The sequence below is a fragment of the Equus asinus genome, chromosome 15 (genome assembly GCF_041296235.1).
Source record: "Equus asinus isolate D_3611 breed Donkey chromosome 15, EquAss-T2T_v2, whole genome shotgun sequence".
NCBI classification, from domain to species: Eukaryota; Metazoa; Chordata; class Mammalia; order Perissodactyla; family Equidae; genus Equus; species Equus asinus.
The window spans coordinates 29,264,783-29,288,484 of NC_091804.1; the positions used below are offsets into that span (position 1 = coordinate 29,264,783).

Below are 23,702 nucleotides of genomic sequence, written 5' to 3' on the forward strand. Positions count from 1 at the left end.
GATGCCAAGGCCGTTTTGCTGGGCGCTGGCAAACGTTCCAAGGCCATTAGTGCTCAGCAGCCTCTGTTGCTCAGAGAGATGGGGCAGGGTCGGGGCAAGAGATGCATTTGTGAGTAGTGCTCTCTGCCAGCACTCAGGCTTCGTCCTGGCACATGAAGCCACCTCACAGGTGTAGTGACTTAGAACAAAATGACCTCTTTTTCACCTCTCATTCACGCAGTCTTTTCTCTTAACTCGTAAAAAATTTGTTGCTTCACCCCGCCCCATCGCCATTAAACTTGGATGTCCTACACCCTTTGGGAACTCTGCAAATATTTGCTGACTTGAACTGAATGCTTATTTCTCAGGCATTTGATGACATTGACTGTCAGATCAGTAATAAATAAATATCTCACGTACTTTGCCGAGTCTACCACAAAACAACCATACATAATAGGGTCAGGTATTGATATTTTTAGTGTCACAGAGCCACCATCTTCCCTGTAAACTTCAGACTTCCATGGGCGCAGCGCAAGTGGCCATGGTTTGCAGTTGACCAAGATTCACTGGAGAGAATCCAGTCATTAGGCAAGTGTTTCTCAGACGCCTGCTCTGTGAGGCACTGGGCCAGGCATGGGCCCTGGGGAGAGCTGGACGTGACAGTAGAGGAAGGGTCCCAGGAGCGCTGCTGCTGCCGCCGGCTAGAAGGATCCAGGGAGCAGGGAGAAGCCGTCCACACCTTGAGGCCCCTCGGCAGTTTTGTGAATGAGGCAGGGTTCAAGCTGAACCATAAAGATAGAGACATGTAGGGCGTTTCCAGTCTAAGGAGGAACAGGACAAAGGAGGGTCAGTGGGAAGCCAAGTTAAGTTTAGGGGCAAATGGTAAGTTAAATTCCAGGAGCAAAGGGTGTGAGAGGGAGCGCCTGGGCTGTAGAGCTGGGCTTCTGCCTGGTTTCTGACTGCGGACAGAGAGCCTAACTGCCCCTGTCTTCTTTTACTCCTCAGTGGTGTTTCCTTTTTAAGGTGTTATATCCCCACCTGTGTACTTTGAGGAATGACATATGTGGAAAGTTGGTGACTTAGATACAACACACGTGAAAGCTGCTTTCACAGGGCCTGGCACATAGGGGTGGCCAGAGAACCTTTAGTTTTCTTTTGTCTTTAAGGACAGTTTGCACCTAGACACGCGCATTTTCTTACTTCCCTGGTACAGCAGGGTTCTGCGGGATCTGACCCTCCCTGCTTCTCCCGCTCCCTTCCTGCCTTTGCCTCTGCTTCTCCCTTCCGCCCTGGCTCTTCTCGTGCAGTGCCTCCTTCCACCTTCAGGTCTCAGCCTACACGTTGCCTCCTCCAGCTTTTCAGTGATCACCATGTGTAAAGTGACGCCTCCCTCCCCAGTGCTGCTTCATAACCTGTAATTATTTTATTTGTTCGCTCTCTCTCTCTGGTACTGTAATTTCTCTTGTTCATCATATTCTCAGTGCTTACATAGTGACTGACATGCAGTAAATGAAGGACCACCACTCATGAGATGAAATTAATACTTGTCCGTGGGTGTTAAGGAAGATAGAGGGTCCTGGGTTTTCTACATTATTCCTTAACTCTCAATTTTTTTTGCCGGGGTGGGGGTGGTGTTGAGGAAGATTCGCTGTGAGTTAACATCTGTTACCAATCTTCCTCTTTTTTTGCTTGAGGAAGACTAGCCCTGAATTAACATCTGTGCCAATCTCCCATTTTGTATATGGGTTACCACCTCAGTGTGGCTGATGAGTGGAGTAGGTACCCACCCAGGATCTGAACCCGTGAACCTGGGCTGCCAAACTCCAGAGCACACAAACTTAACTACTATGCCACGGGCTGGCCCCCTTAAGTCTCTCTCGCTCTCTTTTTTTTTTAGGAAGATTAGCCCTGAGCTAACGTCCATGCCCATCTTCCTCTACTTTATATGTGGAACGCCTGCCACAGCATGGCTTGATAAGTGGTGCTAAGTCTGTACCCGGGATCCAAACTGGTGAAACCTGGGCCCCCAAAGCCGAGCGCACAAACTTAACCGCTACGCCACCGGGCCGGCCCGCCCTTAGCTCTCATTTTTAACCCTAACTTTTTTTTTTTCCTCGGTGATTAGCCTTATCATCAAAAATATCTAAGGATAACTATGGAGATTCTGTGGTATAACTGCAGCTGTATTCAACAAGGAAAAAGACTCCCATTTAGCAGAGTCTACAGAACAAACTGATGATTTTAATACACATTTAGTTCAAATCACGTTCCTGCAATAATCTTTGACTAGCAAAGACTTCCATGTCTTGGGCAGTGGCCCACTGCTTTCATGTTATATTCAGTGTCCGTTCAATTCCAGGGCCACGATGTATCTGGACTTACCCTTGGGGTTCCTAGTTAACAAGATTTGGCCTGAACTTTTAAAGGGCATATAGTTCTTAAGACTCTTCTAGTGAGCAGCGCTTCTCTGTGATCTGTAAATATCCAGGATGCTTGTCTCAGCAGATTTCACCTGACTCCCCAGACAACACGAAGCCCAGAAAATACCAAGGTCTGTGTTGTTGGGGAGATGTCCTGACTTCTCATAGGTTCCTTCTGGCTCTGTTAGTTAAATGTGCAGAGATGCCAGGCTTCTGGCTGTCAGAAGTAAGACATAATTATATAGGTACTGGCAGGGATTTTAATAGATGGAAGAGAGCCTTGGAGAGAGATATTCCCTTTTTAGTTCTTGGGAAAATTATACTCAGCAGGTTTACTCAATAAAATGTTCTCACCACATACTTTGCACCGTTAATGACTTACAAATTGCATGCTAATTTTGCCACAGTTAAATCATTCCAGGCTTCATCCTGGAAAGAGAAAGATGGACTCCTTGTAATGAAACAGTATCCACAGGACTTGCTGTCTGAAACAGACTTTGGCTATTTCCTTAGCATTTAAAACTCATTTAAAGATTTGTACAAAAGTGGGTACGTGATCCTAAAGCACTGGGTAAGTATGTAGACAGTGGAAGTGTGAGACTGCCATTGATTCTTGTGCTAACTGTGCTGGAAGCTTCTGGGGCACGCTTAAAAAAAGAGAATCCTGCTGAGAGTTCCTCTCAGCTGTTCTTTAAACCAGTAGTTCCCAAACTTTCTCAGTTGTCTGAGAAATCAGTTGTCTGAGAAATCAGTTGGCTGATTTGTCTGTATCCTTAAGAACTTTGGCAAAAAAATAAGTCAGTATATGTGTGTTGAGTGTCTGCCGTGTACCGAGCATGCTGCTTAGTGTTGCAGCTGAGTTCCTGCAGAAAGCCTTCCCTGCACTCCCTGCAGCCCGTCTGGGGCAGCCCGGTGCCCTGGTGTCCCATAGCCTCAAGCTGGGATGGAGATCTGAACCAGACTGGGAAGACTCAAGTCCTGCCTCTGCCTCCTACTGGCCGGGTGATCATAACAAGTACTTAAACTCGCTGAGTCCATTTCTTCATCTGTAAAAGGAGGAGAATAATATGCCAATCTTGTCACTTCCAGTGGTTTCTGGCACAAGGAAGTACACCTTATTGGTAGCTGTTCTAAGTATTTTGGGCCTGTATGCTTGTCTCTCCCTGCCTCTAAGCTTAAGTCTTCACAAACAGGGACTGATCTTAGTTTCTCTGCACCCTCAACAGGATTGTCGTTTTCTGGCCTTGTATTATTGTATCTGCTATTACGGAAGCCCTGGTTCTCTCAAGGCTGGCTTATATGTTGTCAAATTTAAATAAGCAGTCTCGGTTTTTTTTTTTTTTTTGAGGATGATTAACCCTGAGCTAGCATCTAGCACCAATCCTCCTCTTTTTTTGCTGAGGAAGACTGGCCCTGAGCTAACATTTGTGCCCATCTTCCTCTACTTTATATGTGGGACGCCTACCACAGCATGGCTTGCCAAGCGGTGCCATGCCCACACCCGGGATCCAAACTGGCGAACCCTGGGCCGCCGAAGCAGAATGTGCGCACTTAACCGCTGTGCCACTGGGCCGGCCCCCTGGGGTGTTTTATTTTGTTTTCAGTAAATTTAGAAGTTGAAGACACACCTGTGATGGAGGCATCATGGTAACGTAGAAGGAACAAAGGAACGTGAGCTCTGTTGTCATACAGCCCGAGGTTAAATCCCAATTCTGCCCCACGTGAGCTCTGTTTTGTGGGAAGTAACTTGTTCTGTGTGTGTTTTAGTTTTCACAATAACTTTGTCAGAGGGTCATTTTGAAGGTTAATGAGATTGTTTGCAAAAACCTGGCACATGGTCATCTGCAAAGGCCGGCCTAGCACATAGTTTCTCCTTTGTAGGTAAATCTCTGGCCTGAGATCCTTGGGTTGTTACCAGTGCTGTTATCAGTTAGCTGTGCATGCTCAGAAGAATTTAACAACCCCCTTTACTGATTCTCCAGCCTTGTTCTCCAGCCGAAAAGGACCTGCAGTCTCTAGGGTCCTTCTCTAACAGTCTGCCCTATTTTAGAAGCTCTTGGAGGAAGGTTTTGTTTTGCTGATGTTTGTGACCCTCCCTGCCTTCCCCTCCACTTACCTGTCTCTCCCATGGTTAAATTTTCCCCTTGATTTGGAAGAAAAAAAGAAATTGGCTTTTTCTAAATGGTGGGGCAATTCCTGCCCATGACTGCAGATATCAACTGGAACCCTGCTGGGGCCCTGAGTCATGTCCCCTCTTATTAAGGCAAGAGGGATTCCTTCTGGCTTCATAGCAGCTTCCTTTATGACTGTCTCCTTCCATCAGTGAGGGGCAGCTTGCTGCCTGTCAGGGGCAGATTAGAAATGGCATCCACATGCTCATTTGGAGGTTTGCGCCTGCCTGCTGAGAGAGATAGAGGCACTCGGAAAGGTGATGATTTGGTAGTGTTCCCGAGGACAGATTAACATATAAAGTGAGGATGTGGCCGGGGGAGGGGAAAAACACACACACACAACCCTGCAGAAATGGCACCTTGATGCCACACGTACTACCTCCTTGTGTATCTTTGGAGATGAAGCTGTTTATTTTAGCAGCCCCCAAACAGGCTTATGCTGCTGTGAATTGCAATCTGTTCTACTTAATGCGCCATTCACTGAATTACCATCTAAGTTTTTATTCTAGCCCTCTTGTATGGAATGAACAAAACAAAACCTTTCAGAGTGTCTTTTTTTTCTTTTAACTCTCCCAAATTCCGTGTGGAATTAGCTGGTCTAGCTATAGTTTCCACCCCTCCCCCCTTTTCTTTTAATTTCTTCAATTTATAAGGAAAAGACAAGCCAAGAAGTTAGATGACTTTACATTTAATGCTGCTGATTTCCATTAATCCCCAGATATGGCATAAAGAAAAAATTCTATCTATTTGCTCATATGCGAATGCTGGAAGAGGTCTGTAAAACAAAGACTTTTTTCTTCTTTAAATTATGAAAGTGATCACAGGCTTGGAGCCAAACTTGTGTGGGTTTTTATCCTGTCTCCAACACTTACTCAACCATAAGCTTTGTGACATTAGGAGAGATTTCACTTCAAACTTTAAGCCTCGGTTTTCCATTTAAAGTAATTCCTACCCCCTGGGGTTCTTATGAGGGAAAATGAGAAATCCATGAAAGTGCTTACTTAGCACAGTGCCTAGTACCCAGTAAGGACTCAGGAAATTTTGCTCTTGTTTCTATTCCATTTACGCTGCCCATCTCTTGCCAGAGTGAAAGGACAAATAGAAAAGGTATTGGACTAGGAATTCATGTGCCACTCAAGTCTCTAACCAAAACTCACTGACAGTCTTTTGACATGTGTCTCAGTTTTCCATCTATGAAATCTGAAAATGGTATTTGCTATACATACCCAGCACGGGGCATATACAGCAAGTGAGGTTAATGCAGATACTCTGCTTTGGAAAGTAAAGAGTGCTGCATGTGGATGTTGAATTGTCATTGCTTCACACGGAAGACAGTCACCTTCACTCTTCTCAAAGGTGAGAGTTGAATGAAGTAATTCGTAAAGACTTCCTTTAAATCTTAAATCTCTTGTCTTCAAATACAATTCAGTATATATATATAGATTTTCACTCTAAAATTTTGTAAAGTAAGTTACGTTTACAATACTTAAGGATGTTACTGGATTTTTGGAATCTCTCTTTAATCTCTGTTAATCGTATTCCCATTTAAAGAGCACTTGATTGACATGTCCACATTGTTTTAAAATGGCCCATCTAACGTTACAGCAGATCCAGGGGCTGTCTTATTGCAGGGAAATTTAACTTACTGATAAGAGGATGAGCTGATTGTTAGTGCTCACTGTCTGTCCTGTTGAGGTGGATGGGTCGTGTCTCCTCCTTGAGCCATTTGGGAACACTGTCAGTCAACAGCTTCAATTCACCCCTATACCTGGGTGCAGGCAGAAATCCATTCTATCTGGTTATGGGGGGGCTTCAGTCCTAGATTTGCCACAGGCTATCAAAGCTAAAAGGAACCTTCAGGAGCACCAGATCAGGGAAGACAAAGTTGAGGCCCACTACTGCTCCCCATTGTGTGGTCGGTGCTGACATTGCTCATTGATTTCAGTGCTCTTCCGCACTACGCTCCAACTCGGCTTCACACCCCTTTTCCGTGTGGTGCTCGACAGCCATCGCAGTAGATTCGAGTTGGCACTCTAAATGAAACCTGTTTGCCTTCCCTGATCTGGTTCATGCTTATTATTTCCGAGCAAAGATGCCGAGGTCAAGAAAAGTTAAATGACTTGCTTAAGGACACTAGTAAGTTAGTATTAGAGCTGAGATCTGATCCTATGTGCTTAATACTGTGTCCCACATTGGCACAGGAACTTGTTTGTAGAATGTATGCTTTATAGTTTAGAAAGGTCCCAATAGCTCCTTTAAATGCTTCTTGTGCTGTCAGAGGGTCTCTTGAGAGGGGAAGAAGGCAGGGGAGGTTGGGTACTTTCTTTAGAAGTACTGTGATATACTTTCTTTAGAAGTACTTTAGATGTACTGTGGAGGTGGGGGTGCGTGTTTGATCTCTGACTGAGCCATCTGGCTTCACTTTGTTGTTCTTCACTTTTGAAATGTGTCTCATTGGTCAGCTGGGCGTAATTCAGTTCCTCCCAGCCACTAGTGAAGCAAGTCCTCCTGTATGTTACTGGACTAGTGAGTATTCTAGATCAGACTCCTTCAGTTCTTTTGGAACCTTTTATGAGGGGAAATAAGGAGATGGGGAGAAGCTTGTGATGTTGTTTTTTTAATTCCTAAAATGTTAGTATTACTTCTCCAAAGACAGAATCCCAGCCAGATGATCATGAGTTCAGTTGTTCTGACCCATTTTGGCGTTTCAGACACTCTTAGAAGTTCTTTCAGATATGTAGTTCTACTTCCTTATCTCAGGATCGATTTTTTTCATCTGGTGTCTTTGAATCCCAGAAAAGGAGCCGGAAATTTATTAATCTACTTATAATAAGTTGACCCTGTCCACACATAGTAAGACTAAGGTGGATAATAAAGGTAACGTACCATCCTTCTATTTAAAACAGACAAAAACTTGAGAAGATGTTCCTAAAAGAACTGTACCCAAACTTTCTTATTTTCCATCAGAATGATAAATAATCATCCTGCAGCTTTTATTTTCCTTTAAACCCAGAGTACACATTTGTGCTCAACTTCCCTGAATCCATTCAGCAGTAAATATTCCATGCCACAGAGTTGTAACAGGCTAGATAAGGTGCTATCCTGACAGCATTCACCTTCTCTGCATGCTGGTTTCTGTGACGCTTCTAAAACTGTCAGGGCAGAAACTTCCTCTCAGAAGCCAATCTGTTTCATCTTTGTGCATGTTCAACGCAGCGATGGCGATGCCTTTCTTGGAGATGAACTGTAGTCATATCTCAGATCTACATTTGAAAATTTCACTTTCCAATCATGTGGCCGTATGTCTAAAAGTAGAATGTCGAATTAAATGTTGTCAGAGTCTTGAAGTTCTGAGGAAAGAGGAAAAAATGGGGTTTGGCATTGCTCTCATGTCCAGTCTTTGTAGATGACAATATTTAGGGAAACTGGAAGGTACAGTATGTACCTGCCTGGTTAAAAGAAGATCAGATTGCAGGGAAAAGTGTGGAAAAGGAAAAATCACCAGGGGCACTTCTGACCTAATTGGAGAAACTTAATTTTGCTCAGCTCCGTTCTTGGGTCTTTCTGCCATTCTTATTTACCATCTTCCTTTGCTCTCTAGACAACTCTGAATCTGTACCTACGCAAACATGGTAGAATGAAAAGAGCACAGACTTGGGTGTGAATCCAGGTTCTGCCTCCCACTAGCCCTGGGGAGGCTGCTCTGCCTGAGTCAGTGTCCGCATCTACATTGGGGATGATAATCCCTTCCCCCCAGTGTTTGAGAGAAGGAAAGGAGTCAGTGTGCGGAGAAGCCTCGGCACCATCCTGACACATGCTCAGCCCTCAGTAGACTCCAGCTGCTTTTCGGAGGTGGAGAGATGGTGGTGGCAGTGGTTATTGTTCAGACTGCCTGACACCATGCCTGGTAGGTAGTAACCAATCAAAAATAACGCGATCTGCCAATAGCTAGGATCTGATAAGAAAAAAAACGCTCCCTTGCTCCTTTCTTTTCTTTCTCTTAGTGATACTGATGCTCCACTGTTGTGCTCTCCCACCTTAGCCAAGGTGGCTTTTCTGTGCCTTCCTCCACACTATCATTCCTTTTGCTTAGAACGTCCTTTCCACTTTATCAAGTTCCTTCAGAATCTACCTCAAATGTTACATTTCCTTTGAACTCTCTTCACTCCCCCAGACAGACTTAGTCTGTCCATCTTCTGGGTTCCCACAGCATTCAGTACAGTTTGAAAGATCCTTTATAGGAGCCATTACTACAGTTTTAAAAATTAATAATTTGTTCATATTTGTTAACCCTATTAGACTATAATCTCCTTGATTATGTGGACAGTTTTGTTTATCTTTGCCGCCCCCAGCACATCATGACAATACCTGGCCCGTGGTGAAGGTGTTCGGAAAATCTTACCAGGTGAATGAATGAATGTGTTCTACTCCACATTCCTATGTTTACAAACTTCTAAGGGTTTTGTTTCTCTTCTCTCCCCTTCTCTTCCCCTTCCCTTTCCCATCTACTTCTTGCATAGGCTGATACTATGGCCTGCTAGCTATGCACTCTGCCTGCCTCTCAACACTTTAAACCAATGTGTCCATCATACAGGTGTTTGCATATTCTCGTTCATGACGTTTGCCTGCACAGTGCAGTCTGCAGCCCATCATCTCTCACTTCTCTGGCCCGCATTCAGGCCTCCAGCTAGCTAGCTCTCCAAGGCACTGTCCCCGCCATTTCCTGAGGTTTCCCTTTCTACCCCATTCACACGAGTCATAGCGCGCACAGCTCATTAAATAGCTCTGAATGTCAACCTGCATTTTTTCAGCCCTGTTTGACAAATGCTTTCCAAGAGCCTACTGTGCAAAAAGTACCATGCAAGGTGCTTTCTAGAGTACAAAGATGAGTAAAACACAGCTCTTGCTTTCGAGGCACTGCACAGGAAAGAGGCACACATCTGAATAACTAGTACAAGGCAGCCCATGAGAGGTCCCAGAAGAGGGGGAAATCCAAGGCTTGGGAGTTTTAAGGACTGAAAAATTGTATCTAGTGGAGAAGTTTGCAAGTTGGAAAACTTTGAAAGGTTTTGGAAAAGAATATCGCATTTTAGACTTTAAATATATTATGATAGAGATGGGGGGTGCGGGGGGTACCACCATTACAAGCCAAGGGAAGGAGGCCAGAAAAGGGAGGGCAGGCCTGTTTGTGCTGTGTGCGTGGATGGGGGCTAGTGAGCAGAAAATGTGAACAGTTTAAGGCATTTCACATAAGGTCTCGGACCACAGGAAGGCGTTCTTTCTGCTAACTCTGCGCAAAAGACACTGAAACCTTACCCGGAAATCACTTCTTCCCGGATACCATAACATCTTAACCAACCCTGATCAGCACCCACCGTTTGTAATTATTTTGCTTGTGGGAGCACAGTATCCCTTTACTTTTTGGTCATTTCCTGTGTCCCGGTGACCTGCCCTCTCAGACAGTCGCAGATCCTCAGTGCAGGATCATCCAGGGCCTCCCCTTGCCGCCGTGTTCATTTTTTTTCTGCTTTAACACAGTGCTTACAATGGCATCCCTGCCACTGGGGACTTAGCAGGGCTGGGATCTGAACACTTGGCACCATGTTCATTTCCACCTCAGAGCTGAATCAGACAGGATTCCTGTCCCCAGGGAGTCCATGTTCTAGGAAATGGTAATTATGTAATTATGAGCAACTTACTTAACCTCTGTGTGCTTTGGATTCTGAATTGTACAATGGGATTAATAATCCCTTCCCTGCTCTCTCTCTTTAAATTTTGTAGTAAGGGCTGTATATATAACAACACTTTAAACTCTACAGCATTATAAAACTGTAAAGTATTAGCAGCAAATGCTTTTTGCATGAGTGAAAGTCAGGAGTAATTTTCTTTCCTATGCCCCCAGATGTTGAGCACTTAGGAGTTCTGGAGCAGGAAGTTATGATCATGAGTAAATGAGAAACTAAGGAGGCCCTTCTATTTTTAAACTCTTAGGACATCAGTCCAATGCTCCATGACTACCTTGTGAACATTAACACTATTACTAGATTACTAAGGAATTTGCTACTAAATGGAGCTAGGAATTAGTGGTGGTGATTTACCCGGCAGTGCAGGGCCTGGCAAGTCTACAGCCCTCTTTTGCCTCATAGACAGAGGCCTTTAGGAGCGAGATGAAAAGTAGCCTTGTGTTGCTACAGGCTGGCCCCCTGGGCAAATAAAGAAGTACATTATCTGCGTCTAAATAGTCTCTGAAGGATTCTTGCTGGAGATTGATGACCACAGTGGTAAGTCCTTCGAGTTTGGGAAAGTGGAAAGCCGGGTCCCAAGGGCTTCTGTCAGCTACAGGAGCCTCAGTTATCAGAGGGAACCATGGCCATAAAACTGCTGGAAGAATTAAGAAATGGATTGTTGTCATCAAAAGCATGTATTAAGCACCTGTCTTAGGCCAGTCTGCTAGTTGTGCAGAATGAGTCCCTCACCCAGTTCTTACTCCTGAGAGCTGACAGCCCAAAACAGAGATGTCTTTTTTCTTTAATTCACTGCATGGATGTTTACTGAGCAGGGAATATGAAGACAAAATTCAGTTCCTGCCTTCACAGAGTTCATGGTCCATCCTCATGAAATAAAGGGAGGTAGAGAAACGGGGAGTTGACGATACCTGAAGTCAGTATGAATATGATGTGCAAGAAGCGGTCGTGTCATGGAGTGGCTTGTCGAGAGCGCTCTCATGAATTTCAGAAAGGAGCACTTGTTAGCCTTAAATAATCAGGAAAAGCTTTGTGGTAGAGGTAGCTTAAAAATAGTGTTGTCTTCAGAGCTATCCCAGATCCCTAGGAAGGAAGGCAGTAAAGACCCTGAGATGGGGAAGAGAGCTCTCTTGCAGAGGTGGTAATAGTCAACTAGATGCGGGGCTTGGGGGGGGTGATGAAAATGTTCTACAGAGGTTGTGATGATGGTTACACAGCTCTGAGTGTACTAAAAGCCGTTAAATTGCACACTTTACATGGGTGGATTGTATGGTGTGTGAATTGTATCTCAATAAAGCTGTTTTTTTAATAAAAAAAAGAATCCATTAGACAGGACTAAGCATGGGGACAGCAAGTCTAATAGGTCTGGAGTTACAAAGGTTTAGGAAAGTGATTTCCATCACTTATTAGGGCTTTGGCCTACAGGAGTGTCAGACCTGTGAAATGCAATGGAAAGGTTGGCAGCATTTTGCATCTGACAAAATGTAAGCTAGAAGGGGCATGAGAGTTGGCTGCCAAAACAGAGTTGTGGAGAAAGGGGACCTTTCTTCCCTATGTTAACTTGATTTGGAAGGGAAAGAGAGTTAAGTCTGTCTTGCAGAGACATTATTTATGGAGGCTGGAACCAAAGAGTGAAGAACAGGTGGAAGCAGATAAATGGCTTAGATTTTTGTCCCTGTAAGTTTGGTTTTTTTAGGTTGAATACATGGATGAGATCATTTTGACCTTGACTCATTTTATAGAAAAAGTGGGCTTTCAGTCTTGACTCCCTGAGCCTCTAGTCCCTTAACAATGAGAACACAAGAAAGATACTTTGGAATAATGGGAGAAGTAGAAGACCAATTGAGACGGAGTGGTTTTCTTTTGTTGTTGTCATCGTCGTCATAGTTGCTGTTCTTCTGTGTATCATGGGCAGACTAGAAGCGTATTCTTTCCTCCTCTGCTCGCTGTCCAGCTTTTCTTCCCAAATGTTCATTTGTTTTAGGACATGGTCCGGCGTGGAGAAATCATAGACAACGACATTGAGGATGAGTTCTACCTCCGGCGCTTGGACGCTGGGCTCTTTGTTCTCCAGCACATCTGCTACATCATGGCGGAGATCTGCAATGCCAATGTGCCCCAGGTAGGAGGGCTTCTCCTGGGTGAGTCTGTCCAGCCATGCCTCCTTCCTTGCCGCCTGCTTAGGTAGAGCCTTGCAAAGAAAGAAGCAGATCACACTCTCCTTGAATTCTTTCACTCTTCATTGGTCCGCTTTTTCAGGAATGAGAGTGAGGTAAATACTTCCACTGTGAGTATTCTGGTGTCTACCAGGGCAAGTGATGCTTTTTCTTTCTCTCCCCACTCTTCTTCTTCCTTATTAGATTCGCCAGAGGGTTCACCAGATCCTAAACATGCGAGGAAGCTCCATCAAAATTGTCAGGCACATCATCAAAGGTAAGTTGGATGTTGCTTGTGTCTGGGGCTCCAGGGAATTAGATGATGCTTGTTTTCTGAGTCTGTCAATAGACCTGGGGATTTGGTGCACAGGGTTCTCTGTACTGCAGGCTTACATGTGTTGTCTAGATCACTGCGTCCAGGTCATCTTTGTCAGGATGGCAAAGACTAACCTGCTTCTCTGCTTCTGACCCACCAGTTCCAGAATTTTAAAAATGTGTAACAAACAAGAAGCACTAGGGCTGGGAAATATTTGTTAAAAAGACAAACAAAAAGTTTAGTTCCAAGCTGCATGTAGTGGAAGAAAATTGCTTTCTTAAGGGAAAAACAGGGAAGTAAGAGGAAATACCTGGAATTATGCAAGACAGAAGGAAGTGAATTGGAGGGAGTGCCTGCCTTCCTGTCCTGGCTCTGCCTTCCCTCAGCGTGTGAGCGTGTCTAGAAGCTTTGCAGAGGTTCATGGGATACTACATGACAGTGTCCAGTCTAGTGCCCGGCATACAGGACGTGCTAGATCAGGTGATTTTTCCTCCTTCCCTCACCGACCCCAGGGAGTCCCTCAAATGCTACTGCATCTTTGGCTGGACCTGACTCAGCTGGAGTGGCTCCAGAGAGGCTTCCAGTCGCTGAGCAGGCTCTCAGTCACAAGGCACAGCACCTGAACTGAGCTCTGTGATGCAGAACTGCCCTGGGGCCACTTTGCACAGACTAACACCCACGACAGCTAGAGGCCTATATTTTACAGTACTGATAGCGCCAGAGTCCAGAGACAGTCAGGATGGACTGGGTAACTGCAGGGAAATCATTCTCTCTCTGGCCCTTGTTCTGCCCATTTCTAGATGAGGGGTTAGGCTAGATTTACTCAAAGAGTTTGCCTGTAAGTGGCTTATAACTACCATTACAGGTGGGATATGAAATGTGAAGATAAATGATACATATAATAAAGTGAAGTTAAAACATGAGCTCCTGGAATTGAGTCCTGGCTCTGCCATTTACTGTGTTTCCTCGGGCACGGTACCCAATTGCTCTGTGACCTCATAGACTGGGAGAGAGAATTAAATGAGATGATATATGGAAAATGTCTGACCCGTAATAAGCTCTCAGTAAATGTTAGCTATTATGAGTGTTATGAAATATGATGATGATAATTACCATCATCATTATTATAAGTGAGGCATGGCTAAAATCACATGGGAAGCCTTGTGAGAACAGTAGCATTGAGCTGAATCTTAGAGGCTGGGACAAGGACATTCCAGAACAAAGGGACAGTGTGAGTGAAGTAGTGCAGGGGCTAGAAACCAAATGTTCAGCACAGCCCTCCCAGACAGGTGGGAATGGTAAATTCATTGTGCCCATTTTGCAGGTGGAGGATTTGAGGCATCGGAATCTATTGTTTTCTCCCTCAGAGAAAGAGGAAATGGGGAACCGGTAATGAACCCAGCCCAGCATCTTCCCTTCCAGAGTGGCATCCTGGGTGCCCCCTTCTCGTTCTCAGTGTCACGTTCACATGAGTTACTGCTCAGAGCGTTGTGCCACCTCCTCCCTAAGGTGCAGCTGTGGCGATTTGCAACTCCAGCTTTTAAATGGCGTTTACTTTTAACGCACACATGTTCAATTAGGACTTTTTATTACTCTCTGCTCTACTCTCTTGTGTTTAGGCTTCTCCCTACACCTCCAGCCCTGTAATCAAAACAGTGATCTTCTGAGAAAAACTGTTTTTAATGGATACTGACACGTAGTAGGTGGATGTTTTTCTTTCTGAAATCCTAACACATATACTTGAGGTTATTCAGAATTTTCAGTTGTTGTGAGCCAGGCTTTGTCTCCCTCAGATCCTGATTATTCCCCCAGTGCTGTTAGAGTGCCAGGCACATACTGGATGCTGGATAGATACTTGTTGCTTGAGTGTCTGGGCAAGTGAGCAGGTGAGCGGGCAGATGAGTGGCCCTGCACAGATGCTGTGTTCATTCCTGCCACTCTTGTTCCTCTCCCCTGTTTTTTTTCCCCCTTCCTCTGTGCAGACCCTTGGACCCCTCTTTCTAGACCGCAGTCCACCCCTTCAGTTCTCTCTCCATCACCCTTCATAGCCAATCCATTAGAGAATCCACCAGTTCTACCTCCAGACTCAATCTTAAATCTATCCACTTCTCTCCATCTGCTGTTTCCCATCATAGCACCCAGTTTATTTCCTTCCTAGCCATTATCACAGTCTGTAATTGTTATTTATTTATGTCTTCGTTTCCTCATTTTGTGTGTCTCATACATTAAAACAAGCTTTGTGGCGTAGGGACATTGTCTGGCTTACTCACCCTATCTCCTCAGCACCTGTAGCAACACTGGGCACATAATGGGAACCCAGTGAATATTTTAAACACTACTGAATTAAACCCCACCCTTGTGTGAATTTAATTTGGCACATGTCTACTGAGACTCTCCTAGCCAGTGCTAGATACCACACTCCTAAGGTGTCACACGGCACCCGCCCTCATAGAGTTTAGTCTTCTGGGGGACTTAGCTGTAAAAACAGCCAACCGTGCTTCAGGCTAAATGAAATACACACGCCAGCAGCCACTCACCCAGCATTGCCCGCTGCCAGGCTCGGTATCCAGGACTAGAGATACAAAGAAGCTTAAGCGAGATCCCTATCCTTGAGACGTTCACGTCTAGTAGGGAGAGATACTCGAAACTAATTATAACGTGCTAAATGCTACGTTAAAGTTGTGAACAGTGCGCTAAGGGAGTGGTGAGGAGGCAGCAGCAGAGGCACAGCCATAGCGTGGAATCCCAGGAGGGCCAGCCTCCTCTCCAGGACCGGGAATGGTGTCACAGAGGGAAAGGCATACCCCAGGCAGAGGGAGCCGAGGCCGGGAGGCAGGATCGGACATCAGTGGCCTTCATAAGAACTCTGGCTCTATTAGCGGAGGCCGGGCAGGGATGCCAGAGGCTGGAGCATGGGTGGCATTGGAAGTGTTGCTGGGCAGGGCTCTTGAGTTCTGTTGGGCACATGGTGAATTTGGGGTACGGTACGTGAGCTGCACCCCTTTTTTGGCCAGCAGACCGTGGATATTCTCATTAGCACTCAGGAGAGATGCTAGTTTGGGCAGTTTGAAGTCATTAGTGTGGAGGTGGTATTTAAAGCTAGGAATTGCATGCCATTGCCCAAGTCAAAGAGGCCCTCACAGGATACTGACCACTAAAAGAAAAAAGAGTTCTTTCTCCCTGTAAGGTTCAGGTTATCCTAAAGGGTTCTTGACCCCTCTTCCGCCGGCATGCCCCCGCCCTGGCTCACACCCGCCGCAGGAGACCCCATCTGCCCGCCGTGTTGTGTGGTGGAGCTGGGCCGTGTTCCCCCTGAACACAGGGCAGGGAGCACCCAAAGGGCCGTGCTGAGGTTGAAAAGGGGTGAGGCTACCCTGGGGGTTGGTGGCTGGGCTGTGCTCAGCCTCGCCTCTTAGAAGCCTTCACTCCGTCCCCCTCCTTCCCCGCCTTCCTTCCATCAGAAAGCACGGAAAAAAGAAAGCCTTGGAAAGAAAACCAGCTCATCAGTCTGTCCTCTTTGATTTTAATTTTGTTTTTCAGTTTGGGTTGCTTCCCTTTTTTTTAACATACTAATTAGATGCAAGCTTTTCCTTTGATTTTATGGCCTACATATTTCCTGAGTTTTGCTGGCAGGATGACAGCTGATGTGTCCCTGGAGGTCTCAGGAAAACGCTGATGAGGCAAGCCCAGCAGGGGACTTTTCCCGTTATATTTCGGTCCCCTTTCTCACAAATTTCCTCCCTCCTTTTCTGTTGGGGGTGCCGAGAGAGCTGGGAATAATTGATGGCTCATTAAAGTCCCTCTTTCTGCAGACTGCTTGCATGACTCCCAGAGTCCAGCCTTCCCTGGAACTAGCCGCAGCTCTGGGTCTGAGGACTGTGTGGCCACGTAGGGGACAACGGTCTCTTTGCTAGAGAGGGGCAGATAAGACCATGTGCTCCGCAAGGGCAGCAGCCGTCTTCCTGCCTTTTATCTTCTGGTGCCTAGCCCGTGAGTGGCACAGAGAAGGGGATCAGTTAATGCTTATTGGGAGTATGCTGAGGTGGTGCTTCTGGCTTCTTTGTGCTGTTCCAGAAATCCAGGGCCACAGTAGGTAGAGTGGTCACTCCTGAGCACACCCTTTGTGTCAGACTTTCACTGTATGTTCTCTGGTTCTCACAGCAGCCCTGGAAAGCAGGGTTACAGTCTCCATTTTGAAGATAAGGAAATCGAGACACACAGAGGTTAAGGGATGTTACCTAAGTCACTGGTAATGTTGGAAACTGGATCTGGACTCAGAATTATACACAGGCAGTCTTCCATCTGGCAGAAGGAAAGCTCCAACTGTGTTGATTGGCTGATACATTCCTACAGGCTTTTAAGAAAGAAAAGAAAATTTAGGGCATCCACCTTTTCAGAGCACCCACTTGGCATCACAGGGTGCTAGGTGGGCTCCTAAGTTGACTGAGACACTTAGGAGGCCCTGTCCCCAGGGAGCATACAGTCCCATCACAGGTGCAATAACTAACTGACCACAACGCACAGCAGAGTGAAGTTAGTGCTAAGATATGGAGTGGGAATCAAGGACAGTTCATTCTGCTGGAGATTAAAAGGGGCGTGAAATCTGATCTGGAGGCCGCACAGAGCAAGTGCTTGCGTTTATTTTTCAATAGTGGTAAAATATACATAAGGTTAACCACCTCCGTCTATCCACAGAATTTATTTTCATCTTGCAAAACTGAAGCTCTCTGCCCATTAAGTACTAATCCCCGTACCCTCCTCCCCCGGTCCCTGGCAGCCACCCTTGTATGTCCTGCCTCTGAAGTTGCTGACTCTAAGTAAGGAGGTGGTTTCTTGAAGCGTGTGAAGGACCTCCACAGGCCGATGTGGATGTACATCATTGAGTGGTCATCTCTTTGGATGTGGAGTAGGAGCTGTGACCTGGGAATACTTCTTAGTATAAGTACTTGTGTCAAGGGTTACTGTGGACACTGCTGGCAAGTCTCTTAAATGTTATGGTCACTGGTGAAAGGTGTCAGAAGATCACGTGGGTGCTGGGCTGTTCTGCAGAGGAAAGCTTGGAGGATTACTGACTCAGAAGTCTTTCACTGGTGGCGAAAAGACTGAGCCAAAGACTTCAAAACGCTTTCAGAAATTGGCTCCTGGACCTTTGATTTGCTTGTGTTCTTTATGGCTTGAAGTCTCCTCTTAGAGGCCCACAAACATGTATTTCCATATTGATTTGGGCTTTGGGCAACCTGAGCTTTGCTTCTGTGATTTTAAAGCTGCAGTACCTGATAGGGTATCCTTTGATGACGTGTTGATGTGTGTGACTTGTACCAGGTCATGGCTACTGTGGTCGCTAGGCTGTTTGGAGACAGGAAAGGATCCTGGAGAGAGCCCTATGTGTCAACCTGAGGAGCTGCTTCCCCTCTCTAAGCCACAGTTGCTTCACCTGTAAGATGGGATAACTGGCCTCAAAAGGTGCTGTGAGAATTAGATAAGCTACTGCAGGTGAAGTGCTACGTGTTGGCTGGCATATGACAAGTGCCCAATACTGTTAGCTACCTTTCCTGTTGTGATTAGTGTCCCAGCTAACCCAGTAATAAGTAGAACTGAGATGCACAGACCAGTTTGAATCCTGGCTGTCTGTAACTTTGGGTAAGTTAGTAGATAAGATGTTTCAGCCTTGGTTTCCTCCTTTGTGAAAAACAACCCTAAAGGGAGTACTGCCCTCAGGAAGGCTGAGCTTGAAACGTAGTCAGGTGCCTGAGACAGAGTCTGTGCTTGGTACATGGAGGTCGTTTCCTTCCCTTCCTTGGCCTGATCCTTTGACCTGGAGCTGCCAGCAGCCTGGACTTAGATGCAGGAAAGCCCATGGACCAGCACCCAGACCAGACTCCTGGGGCCTGGCGGGGGTGGTTTGGAGTGGGGGGGTGCTTTTCCAACCAGCTAAAATGTCATCAGGACTGTGGGAAAATGACCCCGTTAGCATCGTAAGCAAAGGGTAAGTTTCCTTCTCCTTTTAGTGGGTTTCATTTTAATGATATCCCCGCAGAACTTATATCCTGTAGCCCCAGCAAAGTGTTCTCCTAGAGAAGTGTAACGTTAGACCTTCCAAGTTCGTTCTTGTTAAGGAATCTCTGTTAGACATGGGGATTTTCCTTACCCAGGTAGTTTCTATTTGCTGGTTATTTCTATGTTTTCAGGGGTTTTCAGTGTGAAAATACTAGCATTCCTCTTCTCCCTCCTCCCTCTTTCTCCTGCATTTTTTAAAGGGCGAGCATTTAAGGCTTAAGGTCCCGGGATCTGAACCAGGCTTCTCAGCGCTGGTCCAAGTCTCTGTCCTAGAAGACAGTTCTTCCCCATCTGCCAGCCCGGTGCCCCTCCCTCTCCCACTTAACAGAAACAGAACAGCTTGTATTCCGTGTCTGAGTAGTAAACCTGCTGTCTAAAGTTTGCTTTAATATTTATGCATTCGGCACTGCTGCCTGTTTTTGAGCTCCATCAAAGCCTTTATTGTAAGAGCCTTTGAAAAAGCTGGGAAGTAGAGGAGAGAGTTGATGTGTACACTGTCTTTCTCACTCTGCAGCCCCGCTCATCCTCTCTTCTCTCCCCCTCCCCATCCCTCTCCCACTCTCACTCCGCCCCAACCCTGTAGTTCTGTGTTCATCTAGAATCTCTGTTTTTCCTGCATTCTCTCTTCCTCTCATACACACAGCGCAAAGAGAACTCTTTCCCAAGACCTCTGGGAGGAATCTGTTCAATATTTATAAACTGCTGCAGCAGCTCTAATAACCAGAGGTAGCTGGCACCACCAAGATTTGCTCCAAATAGGATTCTACTCTGGAAACAAAGAACGAGTAGTGTAAGGGGTGGAGGGCGAGGGGCGAGCTGCACTCTTGGTGCCAGCTGCCAGGGCAGTGGAAGAGCAGGAGGGGCTTGTCAGACCTGGTTCTGGGCCTGGCTCCGTGGCTGGCTCGCTGTGGGACCCTGGCCAGTACCTGCCCTTCAGGGTTGCAGTACACTTCTGAGTACCCTGCCAGCTCTGCCATTCATTCGGTGACCTGGCATGAGAGGGTGTGGCCCCAGCAACCCACTCCACATCTCTCTGGCCCCTGAGGCTCCTTTACCACAGGACAGTCTGTCTAGAGTCTTACCTTTTATGAGGACTTTGTAGCCAGATGCCCTGCCACGGCTGGCTGCTTTGGAGTTTTTTCCCTAAAGTATGAGGACCAGGCGGGGTAAGAAACTGCTTAGGTAAGAGGATGCCACTTTGGGGACCAGCTCCCCCTGGATGGCTTTTTAGGTGCCCTTTCCACTCCTCACACATGTTGGTTTGAATTTCAGCTCCTCTACATTCTAGACTTGGGCAGGTTGCTTCAGTTCTCTAATAAGCCTCAGTTTGCTCATCTGGAAACAGAGATGGTGTTCTTTACCTTGTAGGTTGCTGCAGAGATTAAGTGAGACAGCGGATGTAAATACCTGGCACAGAATCAGTGTGCATTACGTCTTAGTTCCCGTTCCCCTTCCACTGTGTGTGAGACAGCCCCTCTTCCAGATTGCACTAACTCCATTCATGGCCCATTTCCAGGGAACAGGTATTCTGCCTGTTTCCTCCATCCCCACAGATGGAGTGACAGAGGAGACCTTCCCATGGGATGGGTGCTCTGTGTACAGTAGTGGCATGTTTTTTTCCTAAGGCCTTGGCAGAAGTGATTTAGCAAGGCGATTGATACAGGCTTTGGTTTCCTCTACTTTGTGCATCTCTAGAAAGAGATTAGGTCTCTCCAGGGAAACTGGCTTTACTTGGAAAATCACTGCCCCAAAGGATCAGACTCTTTCTCCACTTCCCTCCCTCCTGGGTCTGAGAATGCATTAGGAGAGCAAAGTGTTAGTTCAATCCATTAAGACTCGCTTCCAGACCATGCCTCTGGGGGTATTAAATGCTAGAATGGTCATTTCTCTCTCTCCTGGGGCAGCAACTGGATCATTCACGTGTGAGTAAGAGATACCACTTATATACAGCCCCATGGCCTTCTCCTGCAGCCTAGTTCCTATTCTCCCATCACCCCAGCCATCTCTTTGAGGGGCCTAAATGGAAGGCATCACAAGCATTTCCTGTTGGAGGTGATAGATGGGCCTAACAGAAGAGGATGATTTCTGGGGGGGAGACACGAAGCTGGCCACATCTGAATCCCAGATCCCATTTTCTGGCACATGTCCAAAGTAATAAAGAGGGAGGAGGAAGAATGAAGAAGTGGCAACAGCAGAACTATTTCCCCAGCATGGTGGGGGGTGGGAGGTCACAGGGGAGGGGTTGCACACTCTCTTGTCTCCCCCCAGTCTTTGTCAGATTTGGATCAGCAGATGTTTTGTTATGCAAAAGCCTCTTGCAAGAGAGTTCTCTATTGTTCTATCTCAGGCCACCCCAGTCAGGGAGCAGTGGGGGGATGTGCCAGCAGTCATCTTAATCAACTACTCTGAGAGCCTATTCTCCAGCCAGACCGAGAGTTGGCTCTTCGCCAGGCTCTGCTGGAGTTTAACTGAAAAAAGGCAAAAGGTCCTACCTTCACAAAGCTCCCAGTCTAGAGGGAGAGAGAGGACAAGCAGAGGATGATCTAGAAGTCAGGCCTGTGATGGAGACCAGTGGCCTGAGGACAGGAGCAGGAGTAAGAGATGACCAGGCGGGGTTTCACGGAGAAGATGTCCTTTAAGATGGACTTTGAAGGGTGTGTGGGATTTCCACAAGTGACGATGCTGGCCTGAGCAAAGGAGGCTCAGGGAGGGACCTAGTGTTTCTTGACCATCTCTTATTTGCTAGGTACCTTACACAGATTTTCAGAGGAGGAGACCACCAAGGTCACTTAGTATTGTGAGTCAGAGACAGGATTCAGACACAGCCCACGATACTGCGCCATCTCCTCTCTGGTGAGGGCGGGGCACGGTCAGTGGGCAGTCAGGAGCTCCATCGCCCCATCCTCCCAGAACCCTCTGCCCCATCTGCTCTGCGCTCTAGTCCCTAAGTTCTACACATCATTTCAGCACCATCTCCCAGCCCTCCCCACCTCCTAAAACCTGGTGACTACATAATTTGAGGGGACACTTTTGAGGATGAAATAGAGTATTATTAAGTATTGTGCTGGGATAACCGAGTCAACCGGATCATATGGTCACCCACCTTAAAACTCTTTGATTGTGTCCTGTGGAAATCTGTCATCAGCATCACCTCCTGTATCCTCATCCTTTGTGGGAATATTTTCTTTTTCTTCCTGCTGTCACTGAAGCCTGCGTCCCCTGGGGAGGGCCCTCTCAAGTGGTGGCTGTTTTCCCCCACACCCCTCATTCCACTGAAGGCAGGGGAAGGGTCTCCCACACTCCTCATGGGCATCTCTAGACCATTCTTGCTCTCTCCCTTTTCCCTAAAAACGCCCTCTCTTTGAATCTCATGTCCGTGGACTCTTTGTTGGTGGTGCAGGCACCTGTTCCCCTCATTCTTTGGAGGAATTGGGGCCTCACTGTCACCTTCCCCACTACTCTGACATATTTCTTGGTGATTTCAATATCCACATCTCTTTTTCTCACACCCTATTTCCAGTCTATCAGTAAATCCTGCTGGATCCACCTTCAGAATACATCTGAAATCTGAGGACTTCTCACCTCCACCATGACGTCCTTGGTCCAAGACACCGTCAGATCACATCCCCTTCCTTCTGCTCTTGCCCCCTTCACGGTAGCTCTCACACAGCAGCTAGAGCCCACAGGCCCTGCATGATTTGTGCCCTGCCTCCGCCCCTGGCTCTGAGCTCCGGTCACACTGACCTCCTTGCTCGCTTGCAGATGGACCAAGCGAGCCCCCGCTCAGAGCCCCTGCTACTTCCATTTGCTCCCAGATATTCCCACACTCTGCTTTCAGGTCTTTAATCAAATCTCCCCATCTCCGTGAGCCCTTCTGACACTCGCCCTATATATTTTATTTACTTTTGGGTTTGTTTCCCCCGTTAGAAAGCAGCCTTCACAAGAGCAGAGATTTTCCTCTGTTTTGATCATTACTTTATCCCCATTGCCTCAAATAGCGGTTCTCAAAGTTGAGCCTACATCAGCATTACCTGGAGGACTTGTTCAAACAGACTGCTGGGCCTAGTAAGTAGGTCTGGGTTGGGCCTCAAAATTTGCATTTCTAGTAAGTTTCTCTGTGCTGCTGATGCTGCTGCTCCAGGTCCATACTCTGACAACCACTGGTCTAGAGCAATGCCTGCCCGCAGTAGGCGTCCACTCCCTGTGCGCTAAGTGAGTAAATGAGTGAGTAAAGGCTGGGGCTAGGAGAAGAGTGTGAGCCTGGAAAGGTAAGTTGGGCCCTTTTCGCTGAGGGCCTCGAATGCAAAACCAAGGAGTTTGGCTGCACCTGCCACCATGGGGGCTTAGAACAGCATGCACCACAGTGGGAGCTGGGATTCAGGGAGAGGGGTGAAGTGACCCCACCACCATGGACCCCACGCCTCTGATTCACGCCTAACCCTGCCTTTGTCTTCCCAGAGTATGCAGAGAACATCGGGGACGGCCGGAGCGCCGAGTTCCGGGAGAACGAGCAGAAGCGCATCCTGGGCTTGCTGGAGAACTTCTAGAGGCCCTCGGCCCTGTGCCGCAAGGGCTCTCTCTGGGCCTCCCTCTCAGAAACAGTTTTTACACAGCTCACTGTGACTTTTGGACAAATTAAAGCTAGTTTTGGTATTCCTGGGCTGACGTTCTTTGTAGCAGACTGTCCCCTCCAACCTTTCCCCAGCTGCTGCTGCGGGGCACATCTGGGCCAGGTCCATGGTTGGCTCACTCCACCAGTGAGGGAGCCGAGGCTCAGAGAGGGATCAGTGGTGAAGCAGCCGCTGTGGCTGCTCTGGGGGTACTGCAGCGAGGCTGCCCGTCTGTAAGTGGGAAGGGGG

The 23,702-nt window shown here is 46.9% G+C and overlaps 1 protein-coding gene across 7 annotated transcripts in view; it reads left to right on the plus strand.

The window, feature by feature from the left end:
• CTNNBL1 (catenin beta like 1) overlaps positions 1-23,496 on the plus strand; it is a 151,673-nt gene extending 128,177 nt beyond the window's left edge. For 3 of the 7 annotated variants that reach the window (XM_070485907.1, XM_014847173.3, XM_070485910.1), the window contains 3 exons: positions 12,299-12,436; positions 12,675-12,747; positions 23,302-23,496. In XM_070485907.1, coding sequence (XP_070342008.1) covers positions 12,299-12,436; positions 12,675-12,747; positions 23,302-23,390 — 300 coding nt within the window. In that variant the 3' untranslated portion in view covers positions 23,391-23,496. Of the gene's footprint in view, positions 1-8,922; positions 8,976-12,298; positions 12,437-12,674; positions 12,748-22,841; positions 23,055-23,301 lie in introns of those variants that run through there. The other 4 variants (XR_011494636.1, XR_011494637.1, XM_070485908.1 and 1 more) reach the window with 2 other exon arrangements.
• Positions 23,497-23,702: the final 206 nt, after the last annotated feature.